This window comes from Dendropsophus ebraccatus, chromosome 2, assembly GCF_027789765.1.
Source record: "Dendropsophus ebraccatus isolate aDenEbr1 chromosome 2, aDenEbr1.pat, whole genome shotgun sequence".
Taxonomy (NCBI): domain Eukaryota; kingdom Metazoa; phylum Chordata; class Amphibia; order Anura; family Hylidae; genus Dendropsophus; species Dendropsophus ebraccatus.
The window spans coordinates 38,950,079-38,962,807 of NC_091455.1; the positions used below are offsets into that span (position 1 = coordinate 38,950,079).

The window sequence follows — 12,729 nt, forward strand, 5'->3', positions numbered from 1 at the left end:
AATATCTACAGAGCAGGTGTTTATCGTGTGTACGCTGGGAGGAGTATATAGGATAAGCGCTTGCACCTGTAGGTGGCTGCTGCACTTTTTGGGGAGTTTTTTGTCTCTACTTAAGCCACGAGCAGCGTGCAACCTGCAGTGAGGTATAGATGCTAAAGATGAAAACATAGTTTTGCCTCTTTATAAATCACTGGTCAGACCACATATGGAATACTGTGTACAGTTTTGGGCACCCGTATATAAGAAGGACACAGCTGAACTGGAGCGGGTGCAGAGGAGGGCAACAAAGGTCATTAAGGGAATGGGTGGGTTACAGTACCAGGACAGGTTATCACGCTTGGGGTTATTTACACTAGAAAAAAGACATCTTAGAGGCGATCTGATCAAAATGTACAAATATATGAATGGACAGTACAGAGATCTTTGTAGTGGTCTCCACTCCTAGGACTGTAACCATGACAAGGGGGCATCCTCTACGTCTAGAGGAAAGAAGATTTCGCCATCAGCATCGACGCGGGTTCTTTACTGTACGAGCGGTAAGACTGTGGAACTCTCTGCCACATGAGGTTGTCATGGCCGATTCATTAAATAAGTTCAAGGGAGGCCTGGATGCTTTTCTTGAACAATATAATATTACAAGTTATGGGCATTAGATTTCCGGTGATACGTTGATCTAGGGATTATTCTGGTTGCCATTGGAGTCGGGGGTGAGTTTTCTTCCTGTGGTGGGGCGATTGTCGTCTGCCTCACAGGGTTTTTGCCTTCCCTGGATCAACACAGTAGGGTTCCCCTAGGTTGAACCTGATGGACTCTAGTCTTCTTTCAACCTTATTTACTATGTTACTATGTACAGTAACATATAGCTCAGTGATGACCGGACATGAGATGTACAGTAACATATAGCTCAGTGATGACCGGACATCAGACGTACAGTAACATATAGATCAGTGATGACCGAACATCAGACGTACAATAACATATAGATCAGTGATGACCGGACATCAGACGTACAATAACATATAGCTCAGTGATGACCGGACATCAGACGTACAATAACATATAGCTCAGTGATGACCGGACATTGGACCTACAGTAACATATAGATCAGTGATGACCGGACATCAGACGTACAGTAACATATAGCTCAGTGATGACCAGACATCAGACGTACAGTAATATATAGATCAGTGATGACCGGACATCAGACGTACAGTAACATATAGATCAGTGATGACTGGATATCAGACATACAGTAACATATAGCTCAGTGATGACCAGACATGAGACGTACAGTAACATATAGATCAGTGATGACTGGATATCAGACGTACAGTAACATATAGCTCAGTGATGACCGGACACGAGACGTACAGTACCATATAGCTCAGTGATGACTGGATATCAGACATACAGTAACATATAGCTCAGTGATGACCAGACATCAGACGTACAGTAACATATAGCTCAGTGATGACCAGACATCAGACGTACAGTAACATATAGCTCAGTGATGACTGGATATCAGATGTACAGTAACATATAGCTCAGTGATGACCGGACATCAGACATACAGTAATATATAGATCAGTGATGACCGGACATGAGACGTACAGTAACATATAGCTCAGTGATGACTGGATATCAGATGTACAGTAACATATAGCTAAGTGATAGCCGGACATGAGACATACAGTAACATATAGATCAGTGATGACTGGATATCAGATGTACAGTAACATATAGCTCAGTGATGACCGGACATCAGACATACAGTAATATATAGATCAGTGATGACCGGACATGAGACGTACAGTAACATATAGATCAGTGATGACTGGATATCAGATGTACAGTAACATATAGCTAAGTGATAGCCGGACATGAGACATACAGTAACATATAGATCAGTGATGACCGGACATGAAACGTACAGTAACATATAGATCAGTGATGACCGGACATGAAACGTACAGTAACATATAGCTCAGTAATGACCGGACATCAGACGTACAGTAACATATAGATCAGTGATGACCGGATATGAGACCTACAGTAACATATAGCTCTGGCTCTGGAGAGAAGTGTACCCCATGTCCTACACTACATATAAGAACAGAATAACATATATTGTGCAGTATTTCCATCAATCCATCTAGTAATGTCCCAGCCATAATCATAAGCACATTTACTGTGAGCTGCTATAAAGATTAATGTGACAATAATGTAAAGTCACTGGAAAAACAATAAAACTAAGAGGTTAAAGTTTGTAGTCTAATTACTTTTTTCCAGACAGTCAGCAACCTTCACATGACAGTCAGTGATCCAGGAAAATAAGAGCAACCCAACCTGCAATATACCCGACCGCTCATTCATAACTCCACACTCACAAGTTCTGCTGGAAGAACAGGTTTTTCCAGTACTTGCCCAGAAAATATTACTACTGTGTGTCTGCGAGGAATTGCCGGCATAGTGCATTCATTGTATAAATAACAATTACATGTAATACTTTCATGTCAAATATTAGAGTTTCTGTGTCAATAAAATATAATATTCAGATCATTCCTATTACCAGTAGAAATATTTACAGGGCTGCAGGCTTTTGTCACCATTTTTAAGGGGTACTCTAGTGGAAATAAAATAGACTTTCAAATCAACTGGTGCCAGAAAGTTATACAGATTTGTGAATTACTTCTATTAAAAAAAGTCTTAAGCCTTTCAGTACTTATCAGCTGCTGTATATCCTGCAGGAAGTGGTGTATTCTTTCCAGTCTGACACAGTACTCTCTGCTGCCACCTCTGTCCATGTCAGGAACTGTCATGAACTGGAGAGTTTTTTATGGGGATTTGCTGCTGCGCTGGACAGTTCCTGACATGGATAGAGGTGGCAGCAGAGAGCAGTGTGTCAGACTGGAAAGTATACACCACTTGATGGAGTGGTGACTTTAAAGGAGCCTAGGTGACACTGTCCTGCCATGAAGCTCCAACTAGGTGACACTGTCCTGCCATGAGGCTCCAACTAGGTGACACTGTCCTGCCATGAAGCCCCGCCTAGGTGACACTGTCCTGCCATGAAGCCCCGCCTAGTTGACATTGTCCTGCCATGAAGCTCCAACTAGCTGACACTGTCCTGCCATGAAGCCCCGCCTAGGTGACACTGTCCTGCCATGAAGCCCCGCCTAGCTGACACTGTCCTGCCATGAAGCCCCACCTAGTTGACATTGTCCTGCCATGAAGCCCCGCCTAGGTGACACTGTCCTGCCATGAAGCCCCACCTAGGTGACACTGTCCTGCCATGAAGCCCCGCCTAGCTGACACTGTCCTGCCATGAAGCCCCGCCTAGCTGAATTGTGTGTAAGGGGAGTGACAGTATCACTTTACCATAGGGAGGAGCACCAATACCCTCTGCAAAGCTTATCTGAGATCAATATTCCCACATCAGCCTATGTATTCTGCCCGTAGATTAAAGTGCTGTTTTTAATTTATTTAACCCTTTCTTTATTGGAGATTACCGCCATGTTTGACTTATATTTCTTTTCCTATTCCTTCCAGTACAATATATCTCCCATGCTCCTTAAAAAAGCTCCTTTAAATGGTGCTCGAGTACTACAATTCCCAGCATGCTATGAACTTCATGTAAACTTGTAATCACACACAACCATGCTCTTCTGCCCTTTAGCTTTATCAATGAAGACCAGTTCTGCTTGAGGACTGCTTGAGGACCAGAAACTTATCTTAGCCGCTGCTAGACTTTACAAATGCTACTTGCTGATGGTTTCCACCAAGCTGTTAAGAATATTGTTGGGTAACATTGAGAATGATTCGAAATAAACGAACCAGCTAAAACTTCGGGTTCGCACCTTCATGAGGTGGTAGGATTCAAGAGACGACCAATCAGGTTGGTGCGAACCCGGACTTTCAGCAGGTTCGCTCATCTCTAAGAAAGATAATTTTGAAATTATAACGAGATGTATTTGGCAATCCTATCAGTCAATGACCATAGTGGGTCATGAAGTAATAAAAATGGCATCTTACCTGCTTGCTGATGGTTTCCAGTAAATAACTAATTAAAGTGCCACTGTTGTTTACATTTTTGCAGAAATCAATAGTCCAGGCGATTTTAAGAAACGTTGTAATTGGGTTTATTAGCCGAAAAATGCATTTTTATAATGAAAACGCAGTTTGAAGCTCTTTTTGTCTTCATGGTTTGTATCGAGACGGGAGGGGTGGATGGAGATGAGGCACCAAAACAGGACATCAAAGAGTTAATTTACAGCTACATCACCAGGATATCTCCTCTGAAGTCAGCACTGACCTTTCTGACCTCTGAATACCGGCTTTCACACAGGTCCCACCTTGTAATTCTTTGTTCTCTGCTCTTTGCTGGTCACTAATCTCCCTCCCTCCTCTCTTATCCCCCTCCCCTCTCCATAGAACAGACAGGGCTTGACTGATGTAAACTAGTCGAGATTTCCTGATAATGAGCTGTGAATGAGAGAAAGGAGAGGAGTGGGGGACCTCGGGAAAGTCTTTTTGAATGCAGATAATGGCATATTTGCATAATAAACCCAATTAAAAAGGTTCTTAAAATTGCAAAAAACGGATGCATTTGTGTGCATCCGTTTTGATGCGTTTTTCCATTGACTTCCCTTGTAAAAAAACCGGATCAAAACGGATCCGTTTTTTTTTTTTGGACACAAAAACGTAGCTGACACTATTTTTGTGTCCGTAAAAAAAAACGGATCCTTTTTGATCCGTTTTTTTTACAATGTAAGTCAATGGAAAAACGGATCAAAATGGATGCACACAAATGCATCAGTTTTTTTCATCCGTTTTTTGCAAAAAACGTATCAAAAAAATGGATTGCAAAAACGCAGTGTGAACCCAGCCTAACGCCATCAGTCATAGATTATAATAATTGTGGTGGAGGTGGTATGTGTTTATAGTGGGATAAATCCTCAGCAGCATGTTAGCTACTTGCTGATGGTTTCCACTAAATTACTTTAATTGTCTTACAGAATATTGTTTGATGCTTTTGCTATTGATTGTCATTAGATATATTTGGTAATCCTATCAGTTATGGACTAAAATAGGTCAGGTGGTGGAGGTGGTTTATGTTTTATAGTAGGAAAACTTAGATCGTAGCTACTTGCTGATGGTTTCCAAAGGGGGGGATTGAAAACGGATACTTTTTGTACACAAAAATGGTATTGACCACGTTTTTCTGTACATTATAATGAAATGTATAAAAACAGTGAAAAAACGTAGTGTGAACCCAGTCTGACAGAATATTGTTGGATGTCATTGATTATAATAATTATTATGAAATTGTATTTGGCAATCTAATCTATTATGGACCATAATAGGTCGAGGTGGTAGAAGGTCTGTGTGTTTATAGTGTGATAATGCCCTTAGCAGCATCTTATCTACTTGCTGATGGTTTCCATTAAACTGCTAAGTCTTACAGAATATTACTAATATTTTGATATGTATAGGGCACGGTGATCAGTCATAGACCACACTAGGTTATGTGCTGGAGTTGGTCTGTGTTTATAGTAAGACTCCTGTGTTTATAGTAACTCCTCCGCATCTTAGCTACCTGCTGATGGTTTCCACTAAACTTCTAATTAAATATACAGAATATTACTGGATATGATTGTTAATGATTATTTTGAAATTTAGATATGAATGTAGCAATCTAATCAGACATGGACCTTAATAGTGTGTGTTTGGGAGAGGAACTATAGAAACATAGAAGATTGTCAGCAGAAAAAGACCCCCTGGTCCTTCTAGTCTGCTCTTTTTGTGATTATTTTCTTATTATCTTAGGATAGATATATATTTATCTCAAGCATTTAATTATTGTACATTTACAGTACCTTCCACATCTGCTGGAAGTTTGTTCCACGCATCTACTACTCTTTCAGTAAAGTAATATTTTCTCATGTTACTTCTAATCTTTCCCCCATGTAACCTCTCACTCTGTCCTCTTTTTCTTAAGTTCATTTTTTTTTTCCTGAAAACACTTCCCTCCTGAACCTTAGTTAGTCCTTTAACATATTTAAAAGTTATCAATGAGTTAATTTATTCAACAAATATATGTCCTGGTAACCCTGTATAAAAAAAATGAAGTTGTTAAGATTTGTCTTTTTCCATAAAGATATATGACTCCTAGGTGACCCTTGCCTTTAGGGTTACTATAAGGAGGAGGGAGTCACGGTAGAGAGGAGTGATATAAAGGAGTGTAGTGGGCGTGCAGGGGGAGGGCTGCTCCCACCCTCACTGCCATATATACACTGCTGGGTGCTGCTTCCAACTTCAAGTCAATCAGCCTCTACTTTCAGAACCAAGGACAGCAGCATCCTCCTCCTCCTCCTCCTCAGCAGCAGCAGCACATTGCACCATGGCAGAGACTCACCTCCAAGGAGTGGAAATCTCAGCCACACAGTTCCTGGAAATCTGGCGTCACTATGATACAGATGGTGAATATCTCCTACTCTTTAAACTCTATTCTCTGCCTGCATAACCATTTCACTGCCAGAGAGAGATATACAATGCCCTGGCATGGAAAAGGTTATCATCTTATTGCTGTCATTTCCAGGCTGGACTCATCATCATGACATCTTGTTAGTTCTTTGTCTATAAGTCTCAGTGCACTGGAGTGGATGTCATTGTGTCTTGGTATCTTGTTTGCAGGCAATGGGTTCATTGAAGGAAAAGAGCTGCAGAACTTTATTCAGGAGCTCCAGCAAGCCAGGAAGAAAGCAGGACTGGTATGTGGCTATACTATGTCTAGTGTACTCTCCATGTATTATCAGAAGCTGCCCATGCATTGATGCCTCTTGTCATCCGCCTCATCTACCTAAAGTATCACTTGTCACTTGAATCCATCCTCTAGAGCCTGGTGTGATGGGATGATGGGGGCTGGAGTTGTATCTGTAGCCTGGAAATCTTAGGACTTAGGAAATCTCTGAACTGATTTCTAGTCCTGCAGCCGTGAAAATATTTTGTTTAAAAAATAAAAAGTTATTTTTCAATATTTCCTGTAGATATTGTTCTACAGATACAAGAAGGATCAGGAAGCCTGATCCCCATGGCACTGTATTTTTAGCTGTGGTTTTTGATGCATTGTAAATCCTGCAGCGAGCACATCATGACTTTCAGTGACTGCTGGGTACACGTTCAAATCATTAGGGCTTATGCGATGCAATATGGTATATATTATATTGTATTTAGCTAGATGCTTATGTGATTTTATAGGTGTTTTGCAGGTTTCTGTACATACAGTGCTGGTAAATAATAGGTTGCTTAGGTATCAAACTTTGTAGAAGCTCTATCAGTTTACGAGATTTAATATTTTAACAGTTTACTTTATAGTGTATAGTATGTACTATGTATTCCCCTATTAATACTATTACTATTGGGGAAGGCAATATCTATCTTACCCAATTTCTCATACAGGATTATAGATACAGCTGTCTATAGTATCCTCTATGCACTTATGTATAGGAACATATAGACAATCCCTCCTGTAACTGAGATCATTACTAGGGGGAAGGGGGATTGAGTTGCAGCATATGTTATATTAAAAGCTACAATTACTCAATGATTCTGGTTGACAAGGAGTCAGGACCCATGTAGTGCAGCATAGGAGCAGATTTTTCACAGTATAATATCAAGTTATCCATGCTTCTTGGGACTACTTGTAAAAAAAAAAAAAAACAATCTTAGTGTTACTTTCTCAAAGTCCTACAAAGTTACCTTATATAAATTATTATTGAACCTAAATGGCCTTAACCTGGGAAATGGGATTCACTGATGGAAACTAAATAAAATATATATTCATATGGCAAATAGAGGGGTGACCTTGTTGCTCGGGATGCACAGTCCTCTTTCTCCGGGATCTCTCCTTATGGTTTAGTCTAGTGCCGTGCTCCCGGATTGGATCCATTGACGATAAGAGTGAATATTCAACCCTCAATGAATAAAGGAAAAGAACTGGGGCCATTGTTCTGTCAGAGTATAAATCAGCCATCTATTTCTGGCCATTATGTCAGCCTGTCTAATCTCCTGATCCTCTCACTTGCTCTTTCTTCACCTTTTACACTTTGCATCGTAAGATCTAGTAATCTTTTTCAAGGAGTCTTTCTCATTCAGTTCCTCTATCCTATATTCTTCCCTCTTGTACCTTTCCCTTCCCTGCAGTTCCTTCTTATGCCAAGCCCTTGGATCCTTCCACCTCCCCTTCAATCTCTATCTCCATTCCTTATATCCTTCCTCTCCCTTTCCCCTCTGGTTTCCATGCTCCTCCTCTATCCTCCCTCACTATACTCTCAGCTATCCGCCACATCTCTACAGCCCTCCCTTCTACAATACTTGCCCCTTTTGATGAATCCTCTTATTCTCCTCCCTCTCACCCCCCCCCCTTTACCCTTCCCTTTCTTACTCTCTATTGTCTGTACTCTCCTTCCTTGTATCTCCTCCTTTTCCGTTTCCTTTTTAATCCACTCCCCCCCAGTTGAACTTCTTAATACTTCCAGCCATTCCCATTTCTTCTCTTTCTTCCATTCCCATCACTTATCTCCTCTATCCTTCCCCTTCCTCTCCTTTCCCTTCCCTCCCCTTAACAGCTCCCATTTACGTCCTCTAATCCTATTCATTCCCATTCTTTAACTTATGCCTGTATCCTATTTATCCATATTTTCTTCTTCCAATTCTCTTTAATTTCTTTTCCCATCCTTTATTTCTTCCACCATTTGTTTTTTCTCCCCTTTTCCACCTTGTTTCTTACCCTCTCCTCCTCTCTTCCCTTTGCTTCCACTTTTTTCCCCCTGCTCTCCCATCTTCTACGCTTCTATGCTTCTCCAATGTTCTATCTGCATTTATCCCAACTTTTCCATCTCATCAGTTATTATTTCCACTTTATACTTTTTCCAACTTTTGTACCCCCCCCCCCCACTATTTAAATTTATCCAGCTTTATTCACATACTCAAAAAAGGTCATTTTACACAGAGAAACCAGTACCATGACTATAAAGCATGTGTGAGTGTTACCGACTATCTACAGCCATTGTTTTTGTTGGACATTTATACAGTCTAATTATTGAATAACTCGTTAAACTAAATGTAGCGTCCAGGAAGAAATGAACGTTACATCAGTCATGCAAATAACTCAGAGTTGAAGCAGTATGGCACAGTTCATCCTGCAACGAACCACTGTATCCATCATTCCTATAGAAAAAAACCCTCACCTTGACACCCACTGTACTTTATAACATGACACCAGCACAAGTCTAATAGTATTGCCTCTGTTCTCGCAACGTCTCCAGAACATTAGATGTTACGAAGGAATCTAGCCATGAATTATTGGTGTTTTTATCTCTATGGTTTGGCTCTTACACTTTCTTGACCTTGTAGAACAAAACTTTACTGCACTGAAAGTTTCCTGACAATTTCTCTAAAAAGATAAAGGGGCAAATTTACTAAGACTGGATTTTCACATGCCAGTCTAAAGTGAACCCCTGCCAGGGCACTCTCATAATGGATGAATCCAGCTGCTTCTAAGGCTGCCCTGTGCACCTACGCTAAGCCTGTGTATAGTTTTATTACAATGTGCACCAGCTAACAAGCATGACTCGGAATAGTAAATTTGGTGCCAGGGTGGACACCCCTTTGACGCAAAGCAACACCCAAACTCCACCCACCCAGCAACCATATTGTGGACGGACAAAGTTTTGTGCCTTTTTGCCTATCTATTGAGAGTGATCTACAGCACAACTCATAAGCATGGAGCCTAAATGACCTGTGAGTCGCTATGATGCTCTCCTCAAAGAGAAATTAGTATTTCTTTGGTACAGTGACACCAGGCCACTCAATATCCAGCCAACAAAATACCCTGTTCTGTACTGATGAGGGACAGTTACCCTGAAACAGCTGCACATGGGTATTCCTAGCATCCCTAGTCATGTTCTAAGACTTTTAAGACTAGCATAGTCTTAGAGGCTTACGTATGCAACGTGTTTCTGGAGCTGCATCCCATCCAACAGGTTTCTGGCCCTGCTCACCCACTAATGTTTCGCAAATTTCTCCCTATGCATAGTAATAGGGAGAGACCTGCAAGTCATTACTATTCAATCTATTCCCCATGCAATAACAATTCTGGACCATCTTCTGTTACAGCTATGTGATATGATATTCCTGTGTTATTCTTACTAGAAATGTATGACTAAATAGTCAAGTGGGTGTTTCTAGTTGGGGGGGGTGTTCCTACACTTAAACTGTCCAATCAAATCCATGACAGTGTCATACAGTATAAGGACACGCCCCCAACTGGTAACACCTCGTTGGCAATTTAGCCATACATTTCTAGAAGAATAACAGCACATCACATAAGCTAATGAGGCTTTTCGGTGCCCTGGGGGTGGGACTACTGCCCTCAGTGCATAGATCCACCCCAGCAGGACAACTCTGCAGATGTTAATTAGGAGGGGCAGGCTGTCCTGGGCAGATTGGTGCTCAAAGGGCAGTATTCCTGTTGCTAGTACACCAAAACTCCTCATTAGCATAGAGAATAAACTGCTAATATCACGACAATGGTGCCGAGGATGAAGGTAAGAAACTTGCCTTCATCCTTAGTGCCCCATGCACTATAGGGACATATGAGTGGGTTAGATTCTTCTTACATATATTACGTGAATTATACCAATATTTATTGCAATGCAGTGGGGGGGGTTTTGGGGACATGGCTGCCCTGCAGTTGGCTGTTGGCTGGGGTAATACGTATAGTGCCCTCTAGTAATAATCATAATACAACATATCGGATGTAACGTATATAATGTATAGTAAAGTCCCAATAATTTCTTGCTTTATAGGAATTATCAGACAAGATGAAAGCCTTTGTGGATCAATATGGGCAGAACAGTGACGGAAAAATCGGGATAGTAGAGGTAAGATCCCTGCCCTTTCACCTATATTCTGTGCATTTTGTGGTTTGCGCACATAACAGGGGCTCGGCAGCTGCAAACGTGCAGGAAAGAATTGTACAGTATGAATTAAGGTCTTTAATCCATTTGTGATACAGACATGAAGAAAATGAGCAGTGCTCCAGAAAATTAGCAAGGAGCAATATAAAGGAGGCATATTCATTATCTTGTCTTCTGCGAGTTCTCCGAGCAAAAGCTTTTGTGCTTCTCCCTATGGAAGGCAGAAATAACTGGAAGCAGGGTAATGTGACACTGGATGGAGGACCAAGTCAAGCAGTCTTATGTCTTACAGCATTTCTTAGCAGAGAGAAATTTAACGAATTGTAATCTTATTTGCGCGGTTATAATGGAAATTTACAGGCAGCGAAATGTCATATATGGAAAATATAGCATAAGAAAAGAGCAAGTAAAATGCTGCTAATCCCTTACAGATAGGGGGCAATGTGGAGCCCAGTACCCTATTAGGAATCTGGGCAAAACCGGACTTCTCAACTGACAGGCCCTGTGTGGTTCCATGGCCTGTCCGTATGGGTGGTGGGTAATTTTGAATGGGCTACAACTAGAGATGAGTGAACCTGGAGCATGCTCGAGTCGATCCGAACCTGAACTTTCAGCATTTGATTAGCGGTGGCTGCTGAAGTTGGATAAAGCCCTAAGGCTATGCGGAAATCATGGACATAGTCATTGGCTGTATCCATGTTTTCCAGACAACCTTAGAGCTTTATCCAAGTTCAGCAGCCCCAGCTAATCAAATACCGAACGTTTGGGTTCGGATCGACTCGAACCTGAACCCGGTTCAGTCATCTCTAGCTACAACACTAAGATATGTAATCAATCACTATGGGGTCAAATAGATTAAGCTAATTCTCATTACATGCTTGTACTGTACATGGTACCACTGCAAGAAAACATGGCCTTAAATGGTGGACATGGGTTCAAGACGTTCAACTCTCTAGGTCCATTTAGCTTTTGCCTCTTCTCTCTGCTGTGACTTTCTTATGACATCCGTATGCCTTAATTGAACATATGGACAAGGGTTGTTAGAATAAGAGTAATTGATGCAGGTGCTAGACACATGCTAGCCAGGCTATGGAGATATTCACATGACCTCGAAGAGCTAAATAGAGACACGTAATAGGATTTGTCAACTACAGTTAGGCCATTGATACCTTCCAAGTAGCAAGAAGAGAGACATTGACGCTAGAATTCATTACGTATAAATGATGTACAGGACATTGGCCTACCAGAGTACCAGAGAGGGCCTTTTGGTGTTCTGTAAATCCGTGGGTCACACATTAGGACACATAGGTTAAGCAAAGGGAGAACCCCATTTGGAGGCGACTCATATAATTTAGATGACTTCCATATTCTATTAGATCTTATGGACATTATGTCCTGTGTTCACAATGATAACCCAGGTTATGTACAAAATAAAAGTACACTGAGAAAACATGAACGTAACCAGCGACAGGCTGATAATAACTGGATAAAGTGAAATGATATGACATTAGGCTGTATAACAACTATGTAAAATGAATGTAAATATCCATTACCAGTCCCCATCATAAGTGCTTATTATATCTAGAACCTGGTAATAGACTTCTTCCTCCTCCTTAATTAAACCTGGTAATAAGAGTTCTCCGGATACAGTTAAGAGTAGTGTTAGGTTTTTGTGGTCGTTTTGAACATAATATGAAGGAAGAACATACTTCACTGTTGTGGCCAAGATTGGCTTGTCCAGAAGATACAA

At 41.1% G+C, this 12,729-nt stretch overlaps 1 protein-coding gene across 1 annotated transcript in view; it reads left to right on the forward strand.

Annotated features, from left to right (window-relative positions):
- Window positions 1-6,306: 6,306 nt before the first annotated feature.
- CALB1 (calbindin 1) overlaps window positions 6,307-12,729 on the forward strand; it is a 71,374-nt gene continuing 64,951 nt past the window's right edge. The window contains exons 1-3 of the mRNA XM_069957391.1: window positions 6,307-6,479; window positions 6,694-6,770; window positions 10,869-10,943. Of these exons, the coding sequence (XP_069813492.1) occupies window positions 6,401-6,479; window positions 6,694-6,770; window positions 10,869-10,943 (231 nt within the window). The 5' untranslated portion in view covers window positions 6,307-6,400. The remainder of the gene's footprint in view (window positions 6,480-6,693; window positions 6,771-10,868; window positions 10,944-12,729) is intronic.